Source organism: Rhinatrema bivittatum, chromosome 4, assembly GCF_901001135.1.
Source record: "Rhinatrema bivittatum chromosome 4, aRhiBiv1.1, whole genome shotgun sequence".
Lineage (NCBI taxonomy): Eukaryota > Metazoa > Chordata > Amphibia > Gymnophiona > Rhinatrematidae > Rhinatrema > Rhinatrema bivittatum.
In genome coordinates, this window is record NC_042618.1 from 468308639 (window position 1) to 468335821 (window position 27183).

General features: G+C 45.9%; 1 protein-coding gene across 7 annotated transcripts in view; it reads right to left on the reverse strand.

Annotated features, from left to right (window-relative positions):
• The window catches only part of CNOT2 (CCR4-NOT transcription complex subunit 2), a 246074-nt gene that overhangs the window by 206151 nt on the left and 12740 nt on the right, over positions 1 to 27183 (reverse strand). For 5 of the 7 annotated variants that reach the window (XM_029597192.1, XM_029597193.1, XM_029597188.1 and 2 more), the window contains exon 2: positions 18211 to 18443. The exons of the other annotated variants lie outside the window; for them this stretch is intronic. In XM_029597192.1, the coding sequence (XP_029453052.1) occupies positions 18211 to 18219 (9 nt within the window). In that variant the 5' untranslated portion in view covers positions 18220 to 18443. The remainder of the gene's footprint in view (positions 1 to 18210; positions 18444 to 27183) is intronic. 7 annotated transcript variants of the gene reach the window in all.

Consider the following 27183-nt stretch of genomic DNA (forward strand, 5'->3'; position numbering starts at 1 on the left):
CTCCAGCACAGCGGACTTGAATTGCTAAACCTAGAAAACGTAATCTATACACTGAATCTCTAGTTTTATTATAGCGGGAGAGTTCTGACGCAGAACACCAAACTGCATGAGCTTTATAGCAAGACCTACATTCAAACATTATTTAGAGTCATATTCATTTTCTCGCTCTTCAATTAATACTATGAAAAAATAGCGCATCCTAATAAGAAATGATAAAGGAGATATTCTGCAGAATCACGGCAGCCTTGAATGTAACAGGAAAACAGAATAGCGGGCACTGAAGAGTTCTAAAAACCAGCAGCAGCAGAGCTTTTATTTTAACAAACAGAGGCTATGCCAAACAAAAGGAGCACTAAGATGAAAAGAAGGAAGTTGTGAAGATAAGAAACAGGAAACTGACATTTTCAAAAACCAAGCTAATGCTGCTGCTTTATCCATTCACCTTCTCATAAGAACATAAGAAATTGCCATGCTGGGTCAGACCAAGGGTCCATCAAGCCCAGCATCCTGTTTCCAACAGAGGCCAAAACCAGGCCACAAGAACCTGGCAAGTACCCAAACCCTAAGTAGATCCCATGCTACTGATGCAATTAATAGCAGTGGCTATTCCCCTAAGTAAACTTGATTAATAGCTGTTAATGGACTTCTCCAAGAACTTGTCCAAACCTTTTTTGAACCCAGCTACACTAACTGCACTAACCACATCCTCTGGCAACAAATTCCAGAGCTTTCAAAATGAAAAAAAAAAAGGCGGTGGTGGAATTTTTAAAAGTGGAGCAATTTCACTGTATGCCAGCCTTGCATAGACCAAGTGGAGAATATCAGAATTCACAACCTATTCATGTTGCACATTACTAACAAACTCTAGCTGTGAAATACCTGATCCATTAAACATTTTACATTATGGGATACAGCTAAAAGTGCTGTTCACAGGAAATTCAATTTCCAGTCTACAAAGAAAATGCTTTCCTTACTCACCAAGTCAAGTGAGTGAGGATAATATAATGATTCCCTCTTGCACAGTTTATGATGGGTGTTAATATATATAAAGAGAACCTGCTCTCCAGTTAAGCAGAGCACAATAGGTCATACACGTTAACAATGCGGGCTGTATATACTTCACTGTCCTGAAAGAACATATGTGTGCACCCGTGCTCCTTCCTATCAGGCGTAGTTCTCCAAAGTGAACTTTTAAGCCCTTCTGGATGGGGGCTTGGAATTAATATGGGCAGGGTCCCCAGTTTCCTGCAGCAGATTGTTCAAGATTCTGTGGCAAGAATTAGCAAATTCTTTAGCAATTATTTGGCAAATTTGCATAAGTTTGCATAAAGATTCACAACTCTGACTATATTAAACAAACCATAGCAGTTGGCCGGCACTCGTAACTTACTTCAGCTACTGAGGCAAAAGTAAGTAAAAAAAAAAAAAAAAAATGTTGATTAGTTAGGGTTAGTTTAAGGGTCGGGGAGGAGAGGGAAAAAGGAAGGAAAGGTAGGTAGGGATACAGGAAAGTTCCCTCCCAGTCCGCTCCTTAATTCAAGTGGACGGGGGAAGGGCCTGTTGCATTGGCGCACATTTCTTTAGAAAATTCCCACCCCCTCCCCCGGCGATTAAGTAGAATATTTCATAGCACTGTATCATTTGGGTTTAGTGTATGAAACGATACAGCGCTATGAAATATTCTACTTAATCGCCGGCTATTTGAGCTAAGTATCTCCTTTGGAAATTAAGTAACTAGAGGTTACAACTAAGGTTACAACTAACTTAAAGCTTTTAACATTGACAATTCTTTTTCAAGTATATGTGACAAATAAATAAAAGATATTAAACAAAACTTTTTTTTAAAAATTACATAAGGGAGATGGTACATGATTACAATTATGGTGCCCTAAGAGCTGATACTGTCTGAGGCCCTATGTGGGCAGGAGACGGTGGATAGACAATAATAGGCGCCGAGTTCTATGATACCTGTCTCCTTATGTTTAAATAATTGGAAAATATTGATAAAGATTTTGTTTTTGGGAATAGTGTTTCCCTCTCCGTGATTTTTTGGTATATATTGGGAGAGGAGTTGGCTTTTGTGTGGTGATTGATATATTGCCGATATGTCCACCAGATGTTCCTCTGTCCATCTTATGAGGCATTCTGCTTCCTTTGTTATTTGACGGCTTCTCCCTTGCCTATTGACATAAGCTACTGCTGAAGCATTGTCTGAATAAACTTTGACTGCTTTCCTCTACAAATATTTAGATTAAAGCATTCTACTGCCAATCTTATTGCTCGGGTTTCCAGGTGGTTCATCAAGAAAAACTCTTTTGTGCGCAACATCTGCCTTGTGCTACTTCTCCTTTGCAATGTGTTCCTCATCCTGACCTGCTTGCATCTGTGGTTACCCTCACTACCTGAGGAGGTTCCAGATTGATTCCTCTCAGAAGATCAGCCTTGACCAAAAACACTAGTCCAGGCTATCCCTGGCTTCCCTTATTAATGGTATCCTCTTCAAGCTAGCCTACGCCTAACCCCTACTTTCTCCCCCTGGTACTATCATGATACATGACATTGTCTACAGTTTCAATGATATAATATATATATATAATTTATCTGCAAGCACCTATTTAACATCATGTACCCTCTCAGACCTTACCATGTAACCTGCTCTCAAATATGACTAATGTGTACATAGTTTCTGTTTATATTTTATATTTACATATATATTGTTCCTCCAACTCTTATATACTCTCTGCACTCCATGTTTTGTAACCTCCCGTTTACCATGCCATGTAACCAAATCTTTCCATGTATTTTCTCTATCTTGTTATACGTTATTGTAAACCGACAAGATGTGCAAACGGCTATCGGTATATAAAAACCTTTACATAAATAAATAAATAAAATCCTGTTGAGTTCCTGGTTCTGTGGTGAGCATTTGGACTTCAGGTTCTGCTTTAGAGGGCGCAAGCGAGCCCTTGCCCAGCGGACTACGTCAATTGTTACCATCATTGAGCCCAGGAGTTGGAGGTGGTCAAATGTTCATGGGGAAGCTAAGTCCACATAGCCCTTACTTGGGCTTACAGCTTGTGGATTCTGTCTTAAGAATACTCTCCTTGTATTGACTTGGACTTTGAGGTAGGTCGGCAGCTACAATGGCTGCAGTTAACTCTTGTCTTTGTTTACTACCCATCCCAACCTCTCCAGCATTTGGATGACTCTGGTAGCTATCTGGCATCTTTCCTGTAAGGCGTCAGCTTTTAACAGCCAGTCATCCAGGTATGAAGGTACTCTTACCCCTTCTCTGAGCAATGCAGATGCTACTACTACCACATTACCTTTATAAAGGTTTTGGGAGCTGTGGCTAGACCAAAGGATAGGGTTTGGAACTGGTAAAGATGTTCCAATATTGCAAAGCGCAAGTAACGCTGATGCTGCTTCCTGACTGAGATGTGGAGGTAGGCTTCTGCTAGGTCTAGGTCCATTAATAACTCTCTTTTTCTTATTGCCGTGATCACTATCTTTAATGATGCCATCCAAAAGAGCAGTACCTATAATGACTGACTTACCCTTTCAAATCCAGGATTAGCCAAAGCATTCCATATTTCTTTAAGATGATAGAGTAAGTTGAGTACCTTCCTTTCCCTCTTTCTTCTGCTGGGACCAGCACTACCACTTAAAGATACAGCAGTCTACCATTGATTCTACCACCTCCTGTTTGTAAGCTTTGCATGATGCTAGAAGTGGCCCTGACCACTGTTACTGAGGGCCTTTGCTTGAGGCAGGTCCCCTTGGCCTAGATCTGAGCGATGAAAGACCTACTCAACCTGTATTGTTTATAATCCCTAAACTGAGATCTACCCATACCTACTCTAGAGCTCATCCTGCCTTTGTGATTTAGGTTCTCCCAGATCATTTACTAGCTTCTCTAGTTCATCTCCAAATAACAGACTACCCTTGAATGTCAGCCTTCAAGGCAGAGTCTGCTGCTCAATTTCTCAACCATAGTAAGCACTGGGCCATAAAAGTCACTGACATTTGTATGGTCGCTGCCCTGACTAGGTCATATAGAGTGTTAGCTAAGAAGGACACTGTTGACTCTAAATGTGTTGGTGCTAATGGATTGTGATAATCTATATTCCAAGTGGGCTGTTGCATCCACCTGACCAGTGCCTTAGCTACAAATCGCAGCCTGGAGAGAGAGGCTGGCCACTTTGAAGAAACTTTTAAGTGCAGACTCCACCTTTCTGTCCTGTAGGTCCTTCAGCTCTGCCTCTCTTTCATTTGAGATCATGGTCCTCTTTGTAACTGCTATTACTGCTGCTTCTACCTTGGGCAACATGAACAGCTGATCTCGTTGTTGCTCCTATACTGGATTAGTTTTTCCATATCCCTCCTGCACTTAAAGGATGCATTAGAGCAATTCCACTCTGTACTGAGCATATCTAATATAGCTGTATGCACGGGGAAGGCATTAGCTGGATTTCTGATTCCTATTAGGATTGGGACCCCTTTGGGCCCTTCCTGCTTTGACTGATTTTCCTCCATCTTTTAGAGTCACTTGGCGATCAGCGATCCTAGTTTATCAATCCTAAATAATCTAACAGCTGCACTTACTATAGGCTCAATAATTTCCTCGCCATAACTGATCCATTTGTAATCTGGGTCTCTTATGGGCTTAGGGCTCATCCTTTGAAGGGCTTTTGCCGCTGGCCTGTTCTTGTTTCTTTCTGCACCTCATTTGACAAAATGCTTTATGCATTGCCATTAGAAAATCTGTAGAAAATTCCATCTCTTCCTCTGGGCCCTTTAACTCCTTCTCCTCCTGGGTGTTTCCTAGAGAGGGCTTGGAGGCAGCTGAGGAGTGCCTTGAACACCCTGCAACGTTCCCCTGCTCTAGCAAGCATTGGGAGCGCTACCTCAGAAAGGCCCCACAAATCTGAGGAAACTGCTCTGTTTGAAGTTATTTCCACTCATGGGGCTGCATTTGGGTCTTCTCCATCGCAGCTCCTGCAAAAGGAGTCTGCAACGCTGTCTACAGGGCGGGCATCACACCTCCATTTTCTCCTATGCTCCATACCTGCGATCCGAGAAGGAAGCATCGGGGAACTGACCAAGTCACTGCTGCATAACGCCGTTGCAATTTCCTCCTTCGCATCCATTACCCTTTTTTTTTTTTTTTTTTTAAGAAATCTGTGAGAAAGTACATAGAAAACTCTCTCAGACTACCTTAAAGGACCAGGCACAGCTGTCTCACACAGTCCTCCTTAAAATCCAGGCCCATAGGGAATCCTGGGTAAAAGGAGGCGCCCCTCACCAGAGCTTAAGAACTCAGGGCCTGGAAGAGTTAAAGAAGCCCATGGGAGCAGACAGGGACCCACCATACGTTAACACCTGCTATTTTTAAGGACTGTGAGTTACCTGAAGTTGTAAGAACTGTTACATTTAAAGATTGCGAGTTACCTGACCTTAAAGTGAGCTGCGCTGTTTGTTTTTAGTTTGTTCACTGTAAATAAATTGCACAAAAGGGAAACAGCCAAAGTCTGCCTCCTCCTTCTTCCTGGTTGTTTCCAAGCTGCTGTCGTCCAAATTAGCACATAGCAGTGGGATCGCTTGCCTAAGTGGGAAGCACAGGCAAGAGTCCACAACCGCAGCCGCAGCGAAAAAATAAAGCCCTGCAGAGTTTTTTTTTTTGGGGGGGGGGGGGGGGTTTTCCTGGGGCCTCCCCAGTTCCACTCATCCTCCCCTTCATATAAAAGGCCAAGGGGGCTAGCCCCACATGTACAGTCAGGGTTCAAAAAGTCAGGGCTGAACAGGCCAGTAGGTTGGTTTTTTTTCTCTCCTCTCCTCTCCCTGGAGAGTGACCCAGTTTGGGAGGTAGCTTGCAAAGAAGTGGAGATGGAGCAAGTAATCCAGGTCCTTGTTACAGGGCAACAGCAACTGCAGAATGCCCTGCAAACCCAGATTAAACAGCAGCAAACACAGACAGCACAAGCTCTGCAAGCTGCCGTAACTAGTCTACCTCCTATGTCACTGGCACTACTTAAGATGAGCCCCAGGAGAAGACCCTGATGGTTTCCTGAAAAACTTTGAACACATGCACAACTGGCAGGCTGGCCAAGGACAGGTGGGCTACCTATCTGGGTAAATCTACTTACCGGAAGTAGTCAAGAAGTCTTCCAAACTGCTAATCCAGAAGGGAGGGCCATATACCAGAAAGTCAAGGCCGCCATCCTAGAGAGAGCAGGACTCGCCCCAGAAGCCTACAGACAGCGATTCTGGCAGAGTTCTTCAGGCTGGTGAAAACCCTAGGAACCTCTTCCACAGACTAAAGGATGTTGCTTGGAAGGGAAGACCTGGCTGGAGATAGCCAAAACAGTTCCTAGACAGTCTAGGACGGCCTATGCAACAGTGGGTCTACCAACACCTGAACCTTATGCTGGAAAAGGCGCAGGAAGTGGTGGAGGTACATTACTAGGCCCATAATCACCATGGTTCCCAGAGAGGCCATTCAACTCAGGTAGAGAACGACAGAGTCCTAAAAGCCAGAGGCCCCAAAAACCAGTAATGCAGACCCAGCTGGACTTTATACCTCAAGTTAAAACCTCACCCGGGTTGCCATATTTCAGCTGTGGAGAAAGGGACCATTTTGCCAGAGACTGTCCCCACAGGGAAGATGAACCCATGAACTTTCATGCCATGGCCCCACACTTTTGAAGTTTTGTGGCTATCACCAGCCACAGAGTCTCTACTTTTGTAATTACGGTTGAGCTAGATGGTGTTCCAACCCAAACATTGGTGGATTCTGGGAGTGTGAAAACACTTGTTCGAAGAGTGTTACTGAAGCGAATCTAGATTGACAAAGTAGTGACCTTGGCCTGCATCTATGGGAACCAAAGGCAATTTCCAACAAGCCGGGTGCAACTAAAAATCCCAGTAAGTAATAACATAAGAACATGCCATACTGGGTCAAACCAAGGGTCCATCAAGCCCAGCATACTGTTTCCAACAGTGGCCAATCCAGGCCATAAGAACCTGGCAAGTACCCAAAAACTAAGTCTATTCCATGTTACCATTGCTAGTAATAGCAGTGGCTATTTTCTAAGTCAACTTAATTAATAGCAGGTAATGGACTTCTCCTCAAAGAACTTATCCAATCCTTTTTTAAACACAGCCATACTAACTGCACTAACCACATCCTCTGGCAACAAATTCCAGAGTTTAATTGTGCGCTGAGTAAAAAAGAACTTTCTCCGATTAGTTTTAAATGTGCCACATGCTAACTTCATGGAGTGCCCCCTAGTCTTTCTCCTATCCGAAAGAGTAAATAACTAATTCACATCTACCCGTTCTAGACCTCTCATGATTTTAAACACCTCTATCATATCCCCCCCCCCCTCAGCCGTATCTTCTCCAAGCTGAAACGTCCTAACCTCTTTAGTCTTTCCTCATAGGGGAGCTGTTCCATTCCTCTTATTTTGGTAACCCTTCTCTGTACCTTCTCCATCGCAATTATATCTTTTTTGAGATGCAGCGACCAGAATTGTACACAGTATTCAAGGTGCGGTCTCACCATGGAGTGATACAGAGGCATTATAACATTTTCTGTTTTATTCACCATTCCCTTTCTAATAATTCCCAACATTCTGTTTGCTTTTTTGACTGCCGCAGCACACTGAACTGACGATTTCAATGTGTTAATCACTATGACGCCTAGATCTTTCTTGGGTTGTAGAACCTAATATGGAACCTAACATTGTGTAACTATAGCATGGGTTATTTTTCCCTATATGCATCACCTTGCACTTATCCACATTAAATTTCATCTGCCATTTGGATACCCAATTTTCCAGTCTCACAAGGTCTTCCTGCAATTTATCACAATCTGCTTGTGATTTAACTACTCTGAACAATTTTGTATCATCTGCAAATTTGATTATCTCACTCGGATTTCTTTCCAGATCATTTAAGAACATTAAGACTTGCCATAGTGGATCAGACCAAAGGTCCATCAAGCCCAGACCAAAATTGAGGTGGGAGTTCTTCCTTAGCTGCCCTACCCAATGATGATTGGATGGGACTGTCCAAACTTCAAGAGCTTATGGAATCAGCTCACAATGGGCTTGTCCAATCTAAGCAATGAAGAACTGGAGTTTCCTGAACTCTTTCTGTTGGAGGATTCAAATCAATATTATAAGGACTCTACGATTCCTAAGTCCTGGAAGCAATGCCAACAGGACAAATATAGTTATGCTGCTAATTTAGAGGATCCGGGGAAGAATAGCAATCCATCCAGAATGTTTTACCTGGCTCTTTTGAGTGGGAAAAGGGAGTGACCTAGGGAGCCTCAGGCAGGCCCAGAGGGTAGTTGAGTCCTTTAAGTGGACCCAGGAGCATATATAGAGAATGAACAGAAAGCTAATGTCTGGAACACAGGTTACAGACCTTATTCCCCCTTATTTTATGATGAAATAGTATCTACTTTATCAGGTCCATAAAGGGGAAGTGTGGAAGGAGAATTGATAAAACAACTCCTAGTTTCCAAACCATATTATTAGAAAGTCATGCAACTAGCACACAGCCACCTTCTGGGGTGGGGGGGGGGTTGTCACCTGAGGGAGGAAAATACCAGAGAGAAAATACTGGCACAGGTCTATTGTCTGGGCCTACATAAAAGATCCAGTGGTAGTGTCGGTCCTGCTGTACCTAATATAGTGGTAGTTTCATATATTATACTGTTTAAAAGGTACCATACCGGTTACCCGTGTTCTTTATTATAATCATTAACTTACCACCTACCTCCGTGAATTTATGTGAAAAATGTGAAATTTCATGGATATCGCCAGCCAGATTATAATAAGGGTAGCAACTGCCACTCCGTGCAGTTATTCCCAAGCCTTATAATTCATAAAAACATTTACTGCTAGCAACATTTTACATAAGAACATAAGAAATTGCCATGCTGGGTCAGACCAAAGGTCCATCAAGCCCAGCATCCTGTTTCCAACAGAGGCCAAACCAGGCCACAAGTACCTGGCAATTACCCAAACACTAAGAAGATCCCATGCTACTGATGCAATTAATAGCAGTGGCTGTTCCTTAAGTAAAATTGATTAATAGCCATTAATGGACTTCTCCAAGAACTTATCCAAACCTTTTTTGAACCCAGCTACACTAACCACATCCTCTGGCAACAAATTCCAGAGCTTTATTGTGCATTGAGTGAAAAAGAATTTTCTCTGATTAGTCTTAAATGTGCTACTTGCTAGCTTCATGGAATGCCCCCTAGTCCTTCTATTATTCGAAAGTGTAAATAACCGAGTCACATCTACTCGTTCAAGACCTCTCATGATCTTAAAGACCTCTATCATATCCCCCCTCAGCTGTCTCTTCTCCAAGCTGAACAGCCCTAACCTCTTCAGCCTTTCTTCATAGGGGAGCTGTTCCATCCCCTTTATCATTTTGGTTGCCCTTCTCTGTACCTTCTCCATCGCAACTATATCTTTTTTTTTAGATGCGGCGACCAGAATTGTACACAGTATTCAAGGTGCGGTCTCACCATGGAGCGATATAGAGACATTATGACATAAGGCATTGGGCGATGAGCCTTCTTGAAAATTCAGACAGTGCTGTTATGTTTTGCTTATGGACACGGCCTTAGAAGCAGTCCTGTGCTTTTTCACCTATGTCTGCATATCAGTACCCCAGACTATAAGTCAGGCACATGTTGGTTGTCATCTGAATCTAATTCCTCTTCCACCACTTCCTGCTGTAAAAACGGAGAGTGATGTTGTAGTTGCATCGAAAGCTTCAAGGTTTATTGGTTAAGGGTAGTAATCCCTTGCCTTCAGTTTAGAGGAGTAACTGCTGCCCCACGAAGGTTATCCCCATACTTATCAGTTTCCCAGACCGTACAAATCAGGGCCCTTGTTGGTTGCTGTCTGAATCCAGCTCCCCATTTCCCCCTGCTGTTGAAGTGGAGAGCAAAATTGCAGTTGCATCAAAAGTATCAAGGCTTATTAAGGGCAGTAACCACCACACCAGCAAAATTACCCCCATGCACCCTTTTCTTCATTTCCATCCTCTAGCATTTAAGGATTCAGTGTTTATCCCATGCCCCTTTGAATTCTTTGACTGTTTTTGTCTTCACCACCTCCTCTGGAAGGGCATTCCAGGCATCCATTTCATTTCATGACTCCAAGTTCTATTGATTTCTGTCCAACGAAAAAGGTTTCTATTTCATGCATCATTAAAACCTTTCAGGAATCTTAAGGTCTGTATCATATCTCCCCCAACTCACAAAGCTTGCCAGTGTACAGGTGGCACTTCTCATACCAATGCACATAATCCAGACCCCTTTTGAAAGGGTGGGCATGGACCTTGTGGGTCCACTACAGAGATCTATTAGAGGAAATAAGTGCATCATCGTTATTCTGGACTTTGCCACAAGATATCCAGAGGCAGTGTCACTACGGAATATGAAGAGCCCAATGAAGGCGACTGCCCTAATGGAGGCTTTTTCACAACTTGGGCTACCAAGGAGATCTTGATGGACTAGGAAACCCCATTCATCTCCAAGGAAATAAAACAACTCTGTGCTTTGCTCAAGGTAAACTCTGAGTACCTCGATGTATCATCCGCAGACCGATGGCCTCACTGAGCACTTCAATCAGATGTTGAAACAAATATTGAGGAAATTTGTAGATGAAGATGGCAAGAACTGAGATGCATTGCTACCCTATGTGCTGTTCGCAATCTGATGGGGTTTTCTCCTTTTGAGTTACTGTATGGGACGTGGCAGAGAGGAATCTTGGCCATAGCTCGTGAGACTTGCAAAGACAAAGGGAACATGAGACAGAACCCCTTGACTACATTCTCCAAGTGCAGGATCGCCTAAAAAAGGCTGGGGAAGCAGCCTGCATATACGTAGAGAAGGCTAAGGCTACCCAATTCCAAAGTTATAATCATCCCACGGACTAAAGAATATTCTAGCCAGGGGACCACATATTTATCCTCCTCCCATTTTCAGAAAGTAAGATGTTAGTCCATTGGCAAGGACCCTGTGAAGTTTTGGAGAAAACAGGGCCCGTAGATAAGATAGCCCAACCAGATAAATGAAAGAAAACTTAAATCTATCATATCTACATCTCCTTCCTGAAAAAGAAGGAATGTAGAGTGGTACAAGAAGGAGAGTTTGCCCAGAGGTTGGACCTGAAGTTGACGGAGCCCAAGTTCCTTTTGGAGAACAGCTGTCCCCTGCACAGACAGCTGACTTAAGGTGGTTGGCAGGGCACAACTGAGATTTTCTTGAACTTGCCTGGTCATATTTACCTGGTGCAACATGACATCATTACACCTCCTGGAGTTGTGGTACGGCAATGACCCTATCAGATGTTCAAGGTGAGGTGCTGCATGATTGAGACCGAAATAAAGGAGATGCTCTAGCTCGGGGTTATAGAAGGGTCTAACCGTGATTGCCCTCACCCATAGTATTGGTGCCAAAGCCAGAAGGGAGCATAAGGTTCTGCATCAACTTTAAAAGGTTCAACAAGGTCTTAAAACTGAACACGTACCTGATGCCACTAGTGGATGAACTGATTGAGTGCCTGGCATCAGCCCAATTCATCTCCATCCTGGACCTTACAAAGGGTATTGGCAGAAGACTGCAAAGGAGAAGACGGCGCTCTCAATGCCAGGTGGACTTTTTCAGTTCACTGTCCTCCCTTTTAGACTTCACGGCACCCCTGCAATGTTTCAACACTTGGTTGACTACTTGCTCCACCCACATCATGGGTATGCAGCCACCTATTTGGATGACATTGTGGTATACAGGCCAGATTGGAAGACACATCTAGGCCAACTCCAGGCTGTGCTAATCAGTCTGAGGAAAGCAGGACTAATGGCTAATCCCAAGAAGTGCTTGCTGGGAGAGCAAGTAGTCCAGTATTTTGGCTACACCCTGGGGAAGGGCAAGGTCCATCTGAAGGCTAGGAAGATCAAGGCAATCACCCGGATGCCGGTCCCGCAAATAAAAGTGAAAGTGAAAGCATTCCTAGGTCTCATGGGATACTACAGAATGTTTTCCCCCAATTACTCAGAGAAGGTGGAGCCTCTCACAAGGATGTTGCTGAAGAATGCACCAGAGAATGTCTAGTGGTCAGCTGAAGCAGAGAAGGCCTTCAGGGCTCTGAAAAAAGCAATATTTTCTAAATCGGTCCTGATAACCTTGGATGTCACCAAACCCTTCATGTATAGACCGATGCCTCAGAAGTAGGCTTGGGAGCTGTCCTAGTTCAAGAGAAGGATGGTCAAGAACATCCTGTGGCATACAACAGCGGGAAATTGATGCCAAGAGAAAGGCGTTACTTAACAGTTGAGAAAGAGGCCTTGGCAGTCAAGTGGGCCTTAAGAGTCCTTGCACTACTACCTGCTGGGATGGCAGTTCACACTCATAACAGACCACCAACCACTCCAATTGACAAATAGAAATAATGCAAGGGTGATGAGGTGGTTTCTGGCCCTATAGCTCTTCAACTATTGAATACGACATAGGACAGGAAAGGAAAACGCCAATGTGGATTTCCTGTCCAGAGAGTTGTCCCTTGTACAAGCAGGTGCTCATTTGGCAAGGGTGAGCTGAGAGGGAGGGTATGTGAGGGAGTATATAGAAAAACTCTCTCAAACTACTTTAAAGGACCAGACATGCCTGTCTCACTCGGTCCTCCTTAATATCCAGACCCACAGGGAATCCTGGGTGACAGAAGGAGCCCCTCACCAGAGTTTAAGAATTCAGGACCTGGAAGGACCAGAGAAGCAGACATGGACCCACCATATGCTAAGACCTGCTACATTTAAGGACTGTGAGTTATCTGAATTTAAGGTGAGCTGTACCATTTGTTTTTGGTTTGTTAACTATAAATAAATTGCACAAAACGGAAACAGCCAGAGTCTGCTTCCTTATTCTTACTGGCTGTTTCCAAGCCGCTATCGCCCAAGTTACCACAGGACCACTTTAAAAACATTATCGCAAAAGGGAAAGACAGGGATCCGAACCCTGGTTACCGTGGGGGAGGGAAGAACAAACCACTTAACTTGGCCAAGGTTACCATGCAGGGAAATCAGTCTTGAGATTACTGCTCCAGGGACCAATCTCCACCTTTCCTGCTGGACCCATTGCCAGCTATCATCTTGTAGATTCATAGAACTACAAAAGGCTTCTCTCCTTCACCAGGCTATACAGGGAGGGACCTCAGTATAGAAGAGTTTTCACTCTGCCTCCATCTGCTGGTAGGGGGAATGAATACCACTTGTCTGAACTGGTTTGCAGGACAATGAGGAAACTATTTTAAAAAGAATAAGGTTTTGCTTGAGTTACGTCCTCTCTTTTAAAAGGTTCCCCATGCTTCCAACTGCAAAGGAAACCTGTTTACATTCTGGCAAAGTCTGACATCTGAGACTTCAGTGCATCATGGAGCCATCTGAGCTAGCCTCCATTGCCGAACTGAAGATCCTGGGGAATTATCCCTTTATTTCTTTGTACTGAACACAGAAAAAAAAACAAAGAAAATGTTCTCTAGGATAAAACTGAACTAAATATAATCATGCATGCATTAAAAGATGTGACACCCATGAAGTAACCAAAAAAAAGAATTTTCAATTTCAGATTAACATCACTACTGCTCACATTAGTACAGAGAAATGCAACGGTTGTAAAGCATATTTCTCATAGCACAGTCCAGGAATTTTAAATGTGGGTACTTCTAGGCATTCTAGGAATGCCATTACAGAAGCAGTATATGCATGTATGATAAAACATAACAAAATATATGCTTTTGATACGTTAGGGGACAGATACATTTCTGTGTATAGGAATTAAGAGCAGACAAATGAAAATAACCAAGAAAAACTGGGTACATATTTCAGCAAGGTCTGAAATATGTCAAACGCATAAAGGAAGACCAGGAGACAACCAAAAATTCAACTTTTCATGTAGCCATGTCAAAACTTGGTGGCTAGGTTAGATTTTCTAAACCTCTCAGCACTTTAGAAGTTACCTTGTTTGCTATTTTAATACAGCCTCAGCTAAAATTGTTCGGCGCTGGCTGACAATTGTGCAGCTAATTGCCCTAATTAAAGCAAGTCAAGCCTTGAGTACTGGCAGATATGTAATCTACTCGGAGTAGTAAACTAACATTAGATGCAGAAGATGCCCAGTGCTTCCCTATGTCATGAAAGTAAGATCATCAAGCGTGGCTACCTACACTCAGATCTCAAAAGGATAAAATGGGAAATAAGCAAAACTTGTACCTGCTAAAATGATCAGAGAAAAGCGAATGAGTTCCAGTCTTTAAAACAAACACATTCTAAGTTGCATTAAAAGATGGCAGCTAGAAAGAGGCACGGAGCAAGGGCACATCTCTATGGTCCATGCATCAAACACAGGCCACAGGCTGCTGTATTACTCACTAAAAGTTGCTTAAAAAATAATAAATCACCATTATCATGGAATCTTATTTTGTTCAGATGATTTTTTCCACTGTTCTAGTATTTCCTTTACATAGAACATGATACACAAACCAGCCCACACATTTAAGTTTGATTTGCCTGTGTCACGCCAGGCAAGTCTGGATAGCCAAACTTAAAAACATCTGCTCGTCCACACAGTGCTCCCTCTGCAATCACTAATCTGCCCAGCTCCTGAGCTGTGTAAAGCCAGACGTCCCAGCATTGCTTCACATGCTGCCAAAAAAAGGTCTTTGGCCCGGTCCTGTGGAGATGCGCACAGAACCAGGGCCCATGAGATTTGTGCGACAACCGATTGTTCATCCATGGAGTCAGACATGTACAAATTAGGATTCAAAGAAAAAATAAAACTGTGCTCCACCTAAGAGTGTGCATGCCAAACTGGTTCTAGCAGCTTTTTTTTTAAATGTACCCACATTGAGTTTGTTGTTACTTGTACTGCGAAAGCCCAGAGCAGAAGGTTCAATGCTACCTGTTGGTCAGAGCAGTGTCTTCCACAGAGAGCCTTGGGGAGCAATTCTTGTTTCTTCAAAACCTTCTAACCTCAGCAGTCACATCACCAGCCCCAATTATACCTTTGCAACCAATTAGCAACCACACACCTGCCAGACATCCCCACTGCTATCTGCTCACTGTTTTCAGCTCTTGAAATCTTCATACACTGCTTCTTTGTTTCGGCCAATCACAGACTCCTTCCAGTCTATGAACTGAGTGCAAAGGAAGTGGTCAAACGAGGACACAAGTTCAAAAGAGCAGAAAGGAAATAACAGCCTCTATCAACCATAAGGCTGCAGCCACCCCCAGAATTAATGATGAACACACACACACACACACAACACAATCTATTCTTCAGGTCAATATCTTTTCAGTCTGGCCTTGGTCTATGTAGATAAACTACAGCTGATAAACAAAATTATGGGAGACTTCAAAAAATAAGCAGACTGCAATACAATACTCTATGGTCCTTCAACTAAACTCAGGGACAACCTTTTCAAAATGAACAAGAATATCCGCAGTCAGGTCACTAAATGCATCTGGACACCAGTGAACAGCGACTCAAAAGCTGACTCCTGCCAGGATATGAAGGGAAGATCCATGTCTCTGACCAGAGGACTGCCACTGTAATGGCCAGGCTAGTTAAAGAAAAGATGCGGGGGGGAGGGACCTTGAGGGAATAAACTTATCTGCAAGAGACAGAGGCCAGAGAGCCTCAGCTTTGGATAATCTCGGCACCCACCACATGTAGCAGAAAGCAGGTTCCCACGTGGCCTGCAATACCAGGACTGAGGAAGCAAATCAACAACCACCACCATATCTGTATCAACTGATCTAGGATGCTCAACCTTTGTCACTCAGTGAGCAATGTCTCAGAGAGAAAAGATTAAATGAGGAGCTCCTTTCAGTCTTAGCTCTTCGCCTCCTGCTTCTTTCTATTCCATGCTGACAGTTCAAGAATAAATGAGCCATGCTATGGACCATGAAGAACCACAGGCTGAGTTATCACCATGAGGTTGGATGCTTCCATTAGTCAAACTAAGCAGTTGCCTAGAGCGTCACAATCCCAACAGGACAAGGCCCCAAGGGGTGCTGTGCCAAAGCCAATAGCAAAGAAGGGAGTGCTGTACTAGAACCATTGTCACCATAGGAGGGAGCACTGTGACTGAGCTGCTGCCAATAGGTAATTTGGGGAAGGGGATTCATTACTGAAGGATCACTGAGGTGCCAGATACTCTTGCACCAGTCCTATAGTCATCAGGGTCCATTCGTGTGGTTCATAACATTGGCTTCCTTCTACCTCCATCCTCAGAGGAATCATTAATCCATGGACTTATCATACTGTCAATGTGTATAAAACATCTTAAAAAACAGGACTGAACATGAGAGAGTGAGGAAAGAGTAACAGAAGAGCAGACTGAAGACCCGATAAGAGGCCATCACAGGTCTTCTTCCAGAAGACCCAGAGTAAGAGAGTAGCAGGAGCTATCTGACATGGTCGCTGAAGATGACCAATAGCACACTAGATCCCAAGAGTGGACAAGCAGCATTGTCGGTGGGGTCTGTCTGTATATCCAGGCAAGATCCCATTCTTCAGGGAGGGTGGGGGTGGTCGTTACAGCACTCAGCGGCATCATAGATGCTCAAAAATCAAAAGGGAAGAAAAGGCCTGGAACACACTGGGACATCGTAGAGAAAGGGAAAAGAAGATGGAGCAGTAAGACTGAGTAGTACTGGATGACTTCTTAAGCTTTAAGAAATAGAATAAAACTGGTTAAGGATTGTGATATTTGTTGTACACCGCACCGGCCAGGGATCTACCCCTGAGCGAGCGGTCTACAAGAATAATTAAATAAAATAAACATGATTGTGTCCACGAAGAGAGAACACAGACCTGTGGTACTGATGACTTACGCTCAATCTGCAGTCACTTCAACAGGGCAGATCAGGGGTTTCCAACTAGAACTTAAATATTAAAAACAAGTAAAAAGAAAAACCTGCAAGCCTCTTGAAGCAGCATATTCTGGTCACCGCACCTCAAAAGAGAGAGAACTAGAAAAAGTACTGAGAAGAGCAAAAACAAAAGCCAGGGCTTGGAGAAGCAAAGAGAGGAGATAGGATGAAGGTTTCTAGAATTATCTGTGGTATGGAACGGTTATTTACACTATCAAATAGTACCAGGACTAGGGGACACTCCCGAAATGAGCAAGTAGAAGATTTAAAACAAATTCAAGAAAGTAGTTTTCCCAACGCACAATGAAGCTACAGAACTTATTGCCAGAAAATGTGGTTAAGCTTCGTAGTATAGCAGAGTTTAAAAAAGGGTTGGACAAGTTTCTGGAGGCCAGGGGCATACATCATTATTAACCCCATCGAGGCTGGTGCTCCACCTCTAAATTCTTGGACAGAGCAACCCGAAGCAGACTCTCATATTGGGAGCTGCCAGGTACTTCCAGATGACCCAGACGCTAACTCAGAGGACTACTGGTCTGACCCGGCATGGCATTTCTTAGGTTAGTAGTTATTTTTAAGCTACAAAGGAACAAGCGTTGAGACGGTGAACAACTTCCTTTCACATGAACGCTGGGAACGAACAATGCTCAACCACTGCTCCTCAGACACGTTAGGAGCCTGCCAAGCCTTCAATGGTAACAGATCTGCCTGCTACACGTTAAGCTTAATTCCACACTTTTAAGTATTAAATCCATGTTCTTCGGTGGCACGTTAAACATTCTGTGGTGGCGTGACCCTCAAGGCATGTATCCTGTCTAAATCTGCATGTGTAACTTGTACAAACCTCTCCAAATTTCCAGCAAAAATGACAAGGGATACATTATTCTCTATTAAGGTCTTCATGCCAAACTGGGAAAAAAAAAATCATCATCTCCTCAATGAAGAAAGTTATAAAGGTCGGAAACGCAACCCAAGAGCCACTGCTCATACATCAAAGAACCGTAGTACAGAGGATCCTGGCTAATATCTACTTATTGCAATTCCCTGTAAAATATAAAGCAATGTATTTCTAAAAGCATAGAGAAAAAACATCTACAGCTCTCACTGAAGTCTGCCAGTACAAAAGAGCATGCATTACTCCAGTTAATTGGCAATGACATAAGAAAGAATAAGCAGCATGTCAATACACAGGCATTAGATTTCCAACATAGACATCAATACTTCCCACGTCAAGATCATGGGTAAAGTTACCTGGTACATGTTTAACTAAGTTCAGCATACAGGTGGGACTGGATGATAACGAAATTTTCATTTAGCGATATAGCGGCTCAAATATTATCAGGGTAACCACGATTACTGAAGAGGTCCAAAGCAGCTGAAGAGGGGAGATCGGAGAGGCCCAATTTGGCCTTTGTAGTGGGGGTGCAATCAGAGGAACTCGTAGTGGCTGAAGAAAGGTGATTGGAGAGGCCTGAACAGAGCAGCTGAGGAGGGGAGATCAAAGAAATAGATTATAGATCATTTGTTACAAAATAGTCTACAGTCAAAACTACTGACAATCCATTGCTAATCAAGTGCATACAAAATCCCCAATATTTAAGCAGGTGTAGGGTCTCTCTCATCCACACAACACATGGGAAAGACGATTTTCTAAGCCATTTACCAGGTAAACAGCGATTTCTATGGACCCATCTGAAAGCGACCATACCCAGCCCTGCTTAAAGTCTGTGCGAGGTCCTGCAGTATTTTTGGCCAGACAGAGGGGAAGGCCTTCCCAGGGGCAGAGTTGGAAAAAAAAAAAAAAAAAAAAAAAAAAAATCTACCCACGGACTTCTACCTACATTTTACCAAAGGAGCCCCCAATGCACTTTCAAAGGGAAACTACCTTTGTGCTTTTCTCTTCGGAAACTAGCTCGAAGGCCCGGAGGTACAATGGCCATCCAGGCTTCGCAGCTCAGAGGACTCTTTAAAACTGCCCCTTAAAAGGCTGGCAGAATGGGATTGGCTGATGGGTAGTACAGAAATGCATGCAAAAGCACAGCAGCCCCAGTTCAAAGACAAACACTGCTGCGGCATGAACCAACTTCTCTTCCTTCTCTTTGCATATATTTTTGCTTGCGCACTGCAGGAAGTGAAAGCAGACCAGGAGGCATCACAATAAATTACTTTTTCAAAGCATGTACAGAAGTTAAATAAGCAAGTCAACGCTTCCATGTTCATTCACAATCACTTTTATTTTCGCTTTCTCTCTCTCTCTCTCTGTGTGGTGCAGCAGCAAAGACATGCAAACTGCAGCAACGAGACTGGATGATCCTAATGAGCTCCACCAACACTCTAATAAAGGCCCAGCTTCATGAACTAACCTCCACAAGGATATCGGACTGCTCGCTAGCGAGAATGTCTTTACCCTTGGGTTTTTGGATCTGGCAGTTTCCTCTTGCTCCTCTGGTACCAGGGGCCTGCATTCACCACTACCATCCTCTCCAAACTTTACTCTAGTCCAGCCATTACAGCGACAGTCCTTTACCAGGTGACATGGACCAGGGCTCCTTCCAGAATCTTTACAATACGGGCCTTAAATCCAGTCACCAGGCGTCACCAGTGCGCGATGACTCCCTCTCCCCTCAGGGGCAGTGAACGCTTCCTCCAGCATCCCCAGCCTCAGCTGCCAAGGGAGTGGAATTAAAACCCAGGCCTCTCCCCATGACTCAGCCACCAGGCCAATCCTAAAACTGTTCCGCTAGCATTAAACCCATCCTGTGCTCTTTTAAGGACTCGGCAATCAACAAAGTCTGCATTTACTCATCTCTATAGATATATTCCCCGGAAATTCAGTTCTGTTTCAAAACAAAACTTAACCTCTATTTTAGAAAGCTTGGTTAAGAACGAAATACATAGCAAGGCCTATGGCTGGGTTCCTGCACCTGTGTTTACAGATGCTTTTGCTTGTGTGCACGCCTGCCTCTCAGAAGGCATGGTTTATGACAAAACTCCAAGCTACTGCCTGCGTACGACACCCAAGGCTTCACAAATCATCCCTGCCAAGATATTCTCTCTAAAACAAAATTCTTTTCCCTCCCGCATTTCTTCAATATGAACCTGCACAAGCTGCTAACCTTGGTGATGCTTACACGGTAACAGCTAGCAAACCTGCCGGTGGCGAAAGGAGCCACTGCATTCTCCGCTCTGCTTCAGAATAAAGCACACAGCATTGCCACGTATCCCACGAGAAAGCGGGATCGCGAATCGCAAACAGAAAGGAGGAGGATAGGTAGTGACGCTTAGATTTTTCTCACCAAGTTCAAAAAGAGCAAGGGGAAAAATAGCTCCAGCACGAGAACAACACTAAAAAAAAAAAAAAAAAAAAAAAATGAAAACAATAGTAATTTAACATTTCTATTCTGCCTTTCATGCATGACTTTTAAGCCAGTACAGAGCGGGTTAAATTCGGGTGCTGGAGGTATTTCCCTGTCCCCAGAGAGCTCACAGTCTAAGTTTGTACAGGAGGCAATGGGGGGGGGGGGGGGGGGGGGGGAGTGGCAGCCGGATTTGAGGCTGCAAAGAACAACTGCACCCACCACCTGCTGTTTACTAACATCAGTCGTGGGGGAAGCTAGCCCCTCTTCCTGTTTCAGCACAGTAAAGACTGCTTTCCACAACTCTGCGACTAGTGGGACCCAGAAGTTTATAAACTTTTATATGCCGACATTCGTAGGAAACATCACGCCGGTTTACAATTAACTGTAAAGGATGGAAAATTACAATGAACAGGGGGTGGGGGAGAGGAGGAGCAGGCTAGGAGTAGTTGGAAGAGGCAGAAAGAGGATAATGAGATGGCGAGAGAAAATAAATAGGAACAATGATATGGAGAGAGACTGAGCATAACCTTATTACGTGACTACAATAACATCACAGGATAAGTACATATAACACCACTAGTAACCATATACAATCTTCCAAAGTTACAATGCTGTATTCTAATGGAAGAGTAGGGGGCAGAGGACTGTACTATGGGATACAGGGAAAGACATAGGGACTTAAAGGCAAGCATAAAGGTGTAAAAATTGGATATCTGGCTAGGTTTGGTTCGAGTCAGGGTAGGCCTGTTTGAAAAAGCCATGTCTTGATTCCTTTTTTGAAATTACATAGGGATGGCTCTAGACGGAGATTGGTAGGTAGGGCATTCCAGAGGGATGGGCCAGCAATAGAGAAAGCTCTTTGTCTGGTAAGGGCATGGTGTGCGGTTTTGAGGGACGGGGTATGGAGGGTACCCGCAAGGGAGGTTCTGGAGGGGCGGTTGGTAGCACGGAAACGTGGCATTTCCTCGAGCCAGGAGTGGTTGTGTTTGTACATTGTGTAGGATGGTAAGGGTTTTGTATTGAATACGGAAGGGAATGGGCAGCCAGTGCAGGTCCTTTAGTATAGGTGTGATGTGGTCCCTTTTACGGGTATTGGTTATGATCCTGGCCATGGCGTTCTGCAGAATTTGGAGGGGTTTAATGGTGGAAAAGGGGAGGCCCAGGAGTAGGGAGTTGCAGTAATCCAGTTTCGATAGACTGGTCGTCTGAAGTACTATACGGAAATCCTGAGCGTGGAGGAGGGTTTTGAGTTTTTTAAGGATGTGGAGTTTGAAGAAACCCCCCTTTAGAAGAGTGTTGATGTGGGGTTTGAAATTTAGATGTTGATCTAGGGAGACACTAGAGTGCAGAGGAGCGTAGGTTAGGGTAGTGTTATGAGAGGTGGATTGGGATATGCGGTCTGGTTGATTGGAGATTATGAGGATTTCTGTTTTTGATGCATTTAGCGCAAGATGGAGGGTGGATAGTAGATGGGTGTCCAAAGTGAAGGAAAGCATGGCTTACCCTTGTATCCTTCGAAATTCCATGAGTAACGGCAGCCAAGGGTGGGATGCTGAGTCCATCTGTCTACACTAAGGAAAATGAAATTATCAGGTAAGTAATTTCTCCATTTCCTAGTGTGTAGCAGATGGACTCAGGATGTATAAAAGCTACTCCCGAACCGGGTGGGAGGCTGCCCGTGACCCACTTAGTACTGCCCTTGCAAATGCCATGTCCTCCCGAGCCTGAACATCCAGGATGTAGAACCTGGAGGTGGTGTGGATGGAGGACCATGTCGCCGCCCTGCAAATCTTGGTGGGTGACAACATTTTGGTTTCTACCCAGGACACCGCCAGGGCTCTAGTAGAATGGGCCTCGACTTGTAGAGGCAGCGGCTTGCCTGCTTCTACGTTGGCTGCCTTGATGACTTCCTTGATCCAGCGGACTATGGTTACCCGCGAGGCCGCTTCCCCTTGTATCTGCCTGCTGTGAAGGACGAATAAGTGGTCCGTTTTTTGTACGGGTTCCAACATTTCCAGGTATCTGGATAGGAGTCTGCCGATGTTGAGATGGCGTAGACTACGAGCTTCTTCCGAATTCTTAAACTCATCTGGCGATGGTAGCGAGATGGTTTGGTTAAGATGGAAGTGTGACACCACTTTGGGAAGGAACCGTGCGTAGCTGGATGGTTCCCGGGGTGAGCCTGAGGAACGGCTCACGGCAGGATAGTGCTTGTAGTTCTGAAATGCGGTGGGCTGAACACACTCCCAGCAGGAATGCTGTCTTCAAAGTTAATAGTCGGAGAGACAGTCCGCGGAGGGGCCTGAAGGAGGCTCCTGCTAGAAAATCCAGGACCAGGTTGAGATTCCAAAGAGGTACTGGCCACTTTAGGGGTGGGCAGATGTGTTTGACTCCTTTCAGGAAGCGTGAAACGTCCGGGTGAGAGGCTATGCTGTCGCTCTCGCTCTTGGTGCCATAGCATGACAATGCAGCCACCTGTACCTTGATGGAGTTGAGGGACAGACCCTTCTGTAGGAATTCCAAGATCGCGGGAACTTTGACTGAGCGTGGTATGATGTTGTGGTCTTCGCACCAGGCTTCGAATACTCTCCAAATCCTTATGTACGTTAAAGATGTGGAGAACTTGCATGCTCGGAGTAGGATGTCGATTACAGCCCCCGAGTATCCACTCTTTCTCAGGCGAGCCCTCTCAATGGCCAGGCCGTAAGAGAGAATCGAGCTGGATCCTCGTGGAGGATCGGCCCTTGTTGAAGCAGGTCTCTGTGTGGAGGCAGCGGTAGGGGGGTCCCTGCCAGTAGTCTTCTCATGTCTATGTACCACGGTCTTCTTGGCCAGTCCAGGGCCACCAGAAATATTAGTCCCCTGTGTAGCTGCATCTTGTGAATGATTGCGCCCAATAGGGGCCACGGCGGGAAACATATAATAGAGTCCCCTGTGGCCAGGTCTGTACCAGTGCATCGATCCCCTGGGACTGAGGTTCCCGCCTGCGGCTGAAGTACCTGGGTACTTGGGCATTGGACTGGTTTACCAGAAGGTCCATGTCTGTTGTTCCCCACCGGTTCACTATCACTTGGAACGCTGCGGTCGACAGCTTCCATTCTCCTGGGTCTAGACTTTCTCTGCTGAGGTAGTCCGCCGTGATGTTGTCTTTCCCGGCGATGTGGATGGCCGAGATCTCCTGGAGATTTACTTCCGCCCACGACATTAGGGGGTCTATTTCCAGAGACACCTGTTGGCTTCTGGTTCCCCCCTGACGGTTGATGTAGGCCACTGTTGTGGTGTTGTCCGACATTACTCTGACCGCTTTGTCCCAGAGTCTGTGAACGAACTATAGGCAGGCTAGTCTGACCGCCCGCGCTTCTAAGCGGTTATGTTCCATCCCGACTCTTCTGCGTTCCACTGCCCTTGGGCGGTTAGCTCCTCGCAGTGTGCTCCCCATCCTCGCAGGCTGGCGTCTGTGGTGAGCAGAGTCCAGGTTGGTGAAGATAGTCTTGTTCCCTGGCTCAGGTGGCTGACCTGCAGCCACCATCATAGCTGGGTCCGAACTCTGCCCAGGAGTGGTAGACGTGCGGCGTAGTTCTGAGACAGTGGATTCCATCGCAACAGAAGTGAGCGCTGTAGGGGTCTCATGTGAGCTCGCTCCCATGGCACTACTTCCAGAGTGGATGCCATCAGACAGAGGACTTGCAGGTAATCCCATGCTGTGGGGCGAGGTTCGCTCAGCAGGATTTGTAACCGGTTCCTCAGTTTTGATCTCCTTGTGGTGTTGAATCGGACTCCTAGATATTCTAGAGACTGTGAGGGCTGCAGACAACTCTTGTTTGTGTTGACCACCCATCCGAGGCTTTCCAGTAGAGTTTTGACTCTATTGGTTGCTTGGTGACTTTCCTCTGGGGATTTCACCCTGATCAGCCAATCGTCTAGGTAAGGGTGTACAAGGATTCCTTCCTTCCTCAGTGTTGCCGCCACCACCACTATTATCTTGGTGAACGTCTGGGGTGCTGTGGCTAACCCGAAGGGTAGTGCCCGGAACTGGTAGTGACGTTCCAGGATTTTGAAGCGTAGGAAGCGTGGATGTTCCTGATGGATCGGGATGTGTAGGTAGGCTTCCGAAAGATCCAGGGATGTCAGAAACTCTCCCGGTTGTATCGCCCTTATTATAGAGCATAGGGTTTCCATGCGGAAGCGGGGAATCCTCAGGTGGCGGTTGACCGACTTGAGGTCCAGGATGGGCCTGAACGTCCCCTCTTTCTTGGGGACGATAAAATAAATGGAATAATGCCCAGTATCTATTTCTTGTGGGGGTACTGGGGTTATGGTCTCAAGGGCCAGTAGTCTGGACAGTGTAGCTTCCACTGCCACCATCTTGAAGGGGTCGTGGCAGGGGGATTCCACGAACTTTTCCAGAGTGGTTCGTAGGAAATCCAGGTAGTACCCCTCTCGAATGATGGTTAGGACCCACTTGTCCAAAGTTCTCGACCCCATCTGTGGTAGAATAGGGCTAGTCTGCCCCCTATGGCTGCTTCCCTTGGACGGGTCGGCTGAATCTCATTGTGGGGTGCGGCTGGGGCCTGGACCCGAGCTGGTTCCCCTTTTGTTGTGCTTGTTCCGAAAGGACTGGTTCCTGCCTGTAGGGCGGGGCGCTTGATAATTATTTCTGTATGGGTTAAAGCGCTGTGAACCTCTGCCCCTAGAGGACCGGGGGAAGGGTCGCTAGTTTTTATTTATTTTTTATTTTATTTAAAAACTTTTTTATACCGGCATTCGTAGGACACATCATGTCGGTTTACAAATAACTGAGAAAGGAAAGGAAATTACAATGAACAGGGGAGGGGTTAACTGGATGATATCCTCCGGTAGTCGCGGCAATGGGGACTCGCCCCATTTGTTAGCCAGTTTCTCTAGTTCGCTGCCGAACAGGAGGGATTCCTTTGAAGGGCATCCTTGTGAGTCGCATTTTGGAAGATGCGTCGGCCGACCAGCTTCGGAGCCAGAGTTGTCTTCTGGTTGCCACAGCTGATGACACTCCTCTGGCCACTGTGCGCACTAGATTGGAAGCAGCATCCGCAAGGAATGATACTGCTGGTTCCATGGCTTCCCCAGGGGGGTTGCTCCTGGTCTGTGATAGGCAGGCACGTGTCACCACGGTGCAGCAGGCCGCTATTTGTAGGGACATAGCGGCGACTTCAAAGGACTGTTTAAGGATGGATTCCAGACATCAGTCATGAGCATCTTTGAGCGCTGCACCTCCCTCCACTAGGATAGTAGTGCACTTCAAGACCGTGCAGACCATGGCATCCACTTTTGGGCATGTCAGAAGGTCTTTGGCCGCTGGGTCCAGGGGATACATGACTGCCATAGCTCGTCCCCCTTTGAATGTGGACTCTGGAGCACTCCATTACAGGTCAATTAGCTGCTGGATGGCTTGTAACAGAGGGAAATGGAGAGAGGTCTGGCGGGGTCCCTCTAGCAGGGGATTCGTCGTAGGCTCCCCTGAAGCACTTGTGCCCGGGATAGCAAGCTCCTTCAGGCTGTGGGTGACCAGGTCTGGGAGCTTGGCCTTGGTGAAGAATCGTCTCATGGTTCGTTGAGGCTCTGTCCCCGGGGGGAGTTCCCCCTCTTCTAGGGGCTCTGATTCCTCTTCAGAGTTGTCTGTGTCCCCGTAGGTGGGGCTTCTGGGCGGTGGAAACATTTGTCTGGGCCTAGAGGGGCCTGGGGCATAAAGGTCTTCTGGTGGAGGCTGTGGCTGTTTAGCCGGAGGCTCCGTCTGCATGTGAACGAAGGTGTGTAGGCCTTTGAAGAATTCCAACCATGAGATAGACGCTGGGTCCAAGCTAGGGGGCGCTGTGTCCCTGGGGGTCCCCGTTTGAGGGGATGTCCTGCTGGAATTTGCTAGATCTGGGGTACTCATTGAGGCGCTAGTACTCAGCCCTGGGTGGGACTGGATCTCCCAGGGCCTCCTCGCACTGAACGCACAGGGCGTTGGCCTCTTTGTTTTGTGCGGCTCTGATGTGGCATGCTGGGCAGAGGCCTTGAGCCTTGATCTCCATTTCCGGTGTTGCCATGGATATATGCGTGTAAATCCTTATGCGCTCCAGTGCGTCTAAGATGTGCGTGCGGGTTGTATGCACGCAGGAGTGTGCCCAAGTCGCAGGTATGCGCCTAGCAAGCGCGCGATGCGCGTATATCTTTATGCGCACGGCACTTGTGCGTGTAACTTTATGCGCACATGTATTTTGTGCGCCTAGCTAGCCTTGTGCGCCCGGATCGAGACGGCGGACAGAGCAGCAAATAGGGCCAAAATGGAGACGGCGACCATGCGGGCAACATGGCGACCACCTCGGAGGGTCTCCACGTGGGAGGACCCTGGGATCTAACCGGGGTCTGGCCCTGCTAGGGTGGAACAACCCAGCAGCACTGATCCCGGCCGGTGACCTGTACGACTCCTCGAACCTCGGAGACCGGAGTCTATGAAGAAGATTTCTACCTTACCTTGTCTTCAGCGCTTCCCGGTTTCGTTCCGGGCGGTCTCCGGCTGCGGGGGTAGAGGGCAAATACCTTCACCGCCGCGCTCGAGGATGCACCTGCTACCTCTCAGCTGCGCCCGAGATCGGGGGCTAGGTCCCCGCCACGGATCGGCCGCCAGACCGAGGCTTACCTCAGAGGAACCATGGAAATCACCTCGGGAATTCTCAACTGGGGGAGGGACCCGAGGGTATCACCGCAGGAGAGAGGGGTTCATCTGTAGAGGTAGGTTTTCTTCTGAATTTGGGTTTTCTCCGTTGAATTTGTTTTAACGTTGTAAGAGCGTGCAGATAGTCCCTAACTGCTATGGAGACGGAAAATACTAGAGAGCTGCACTTCC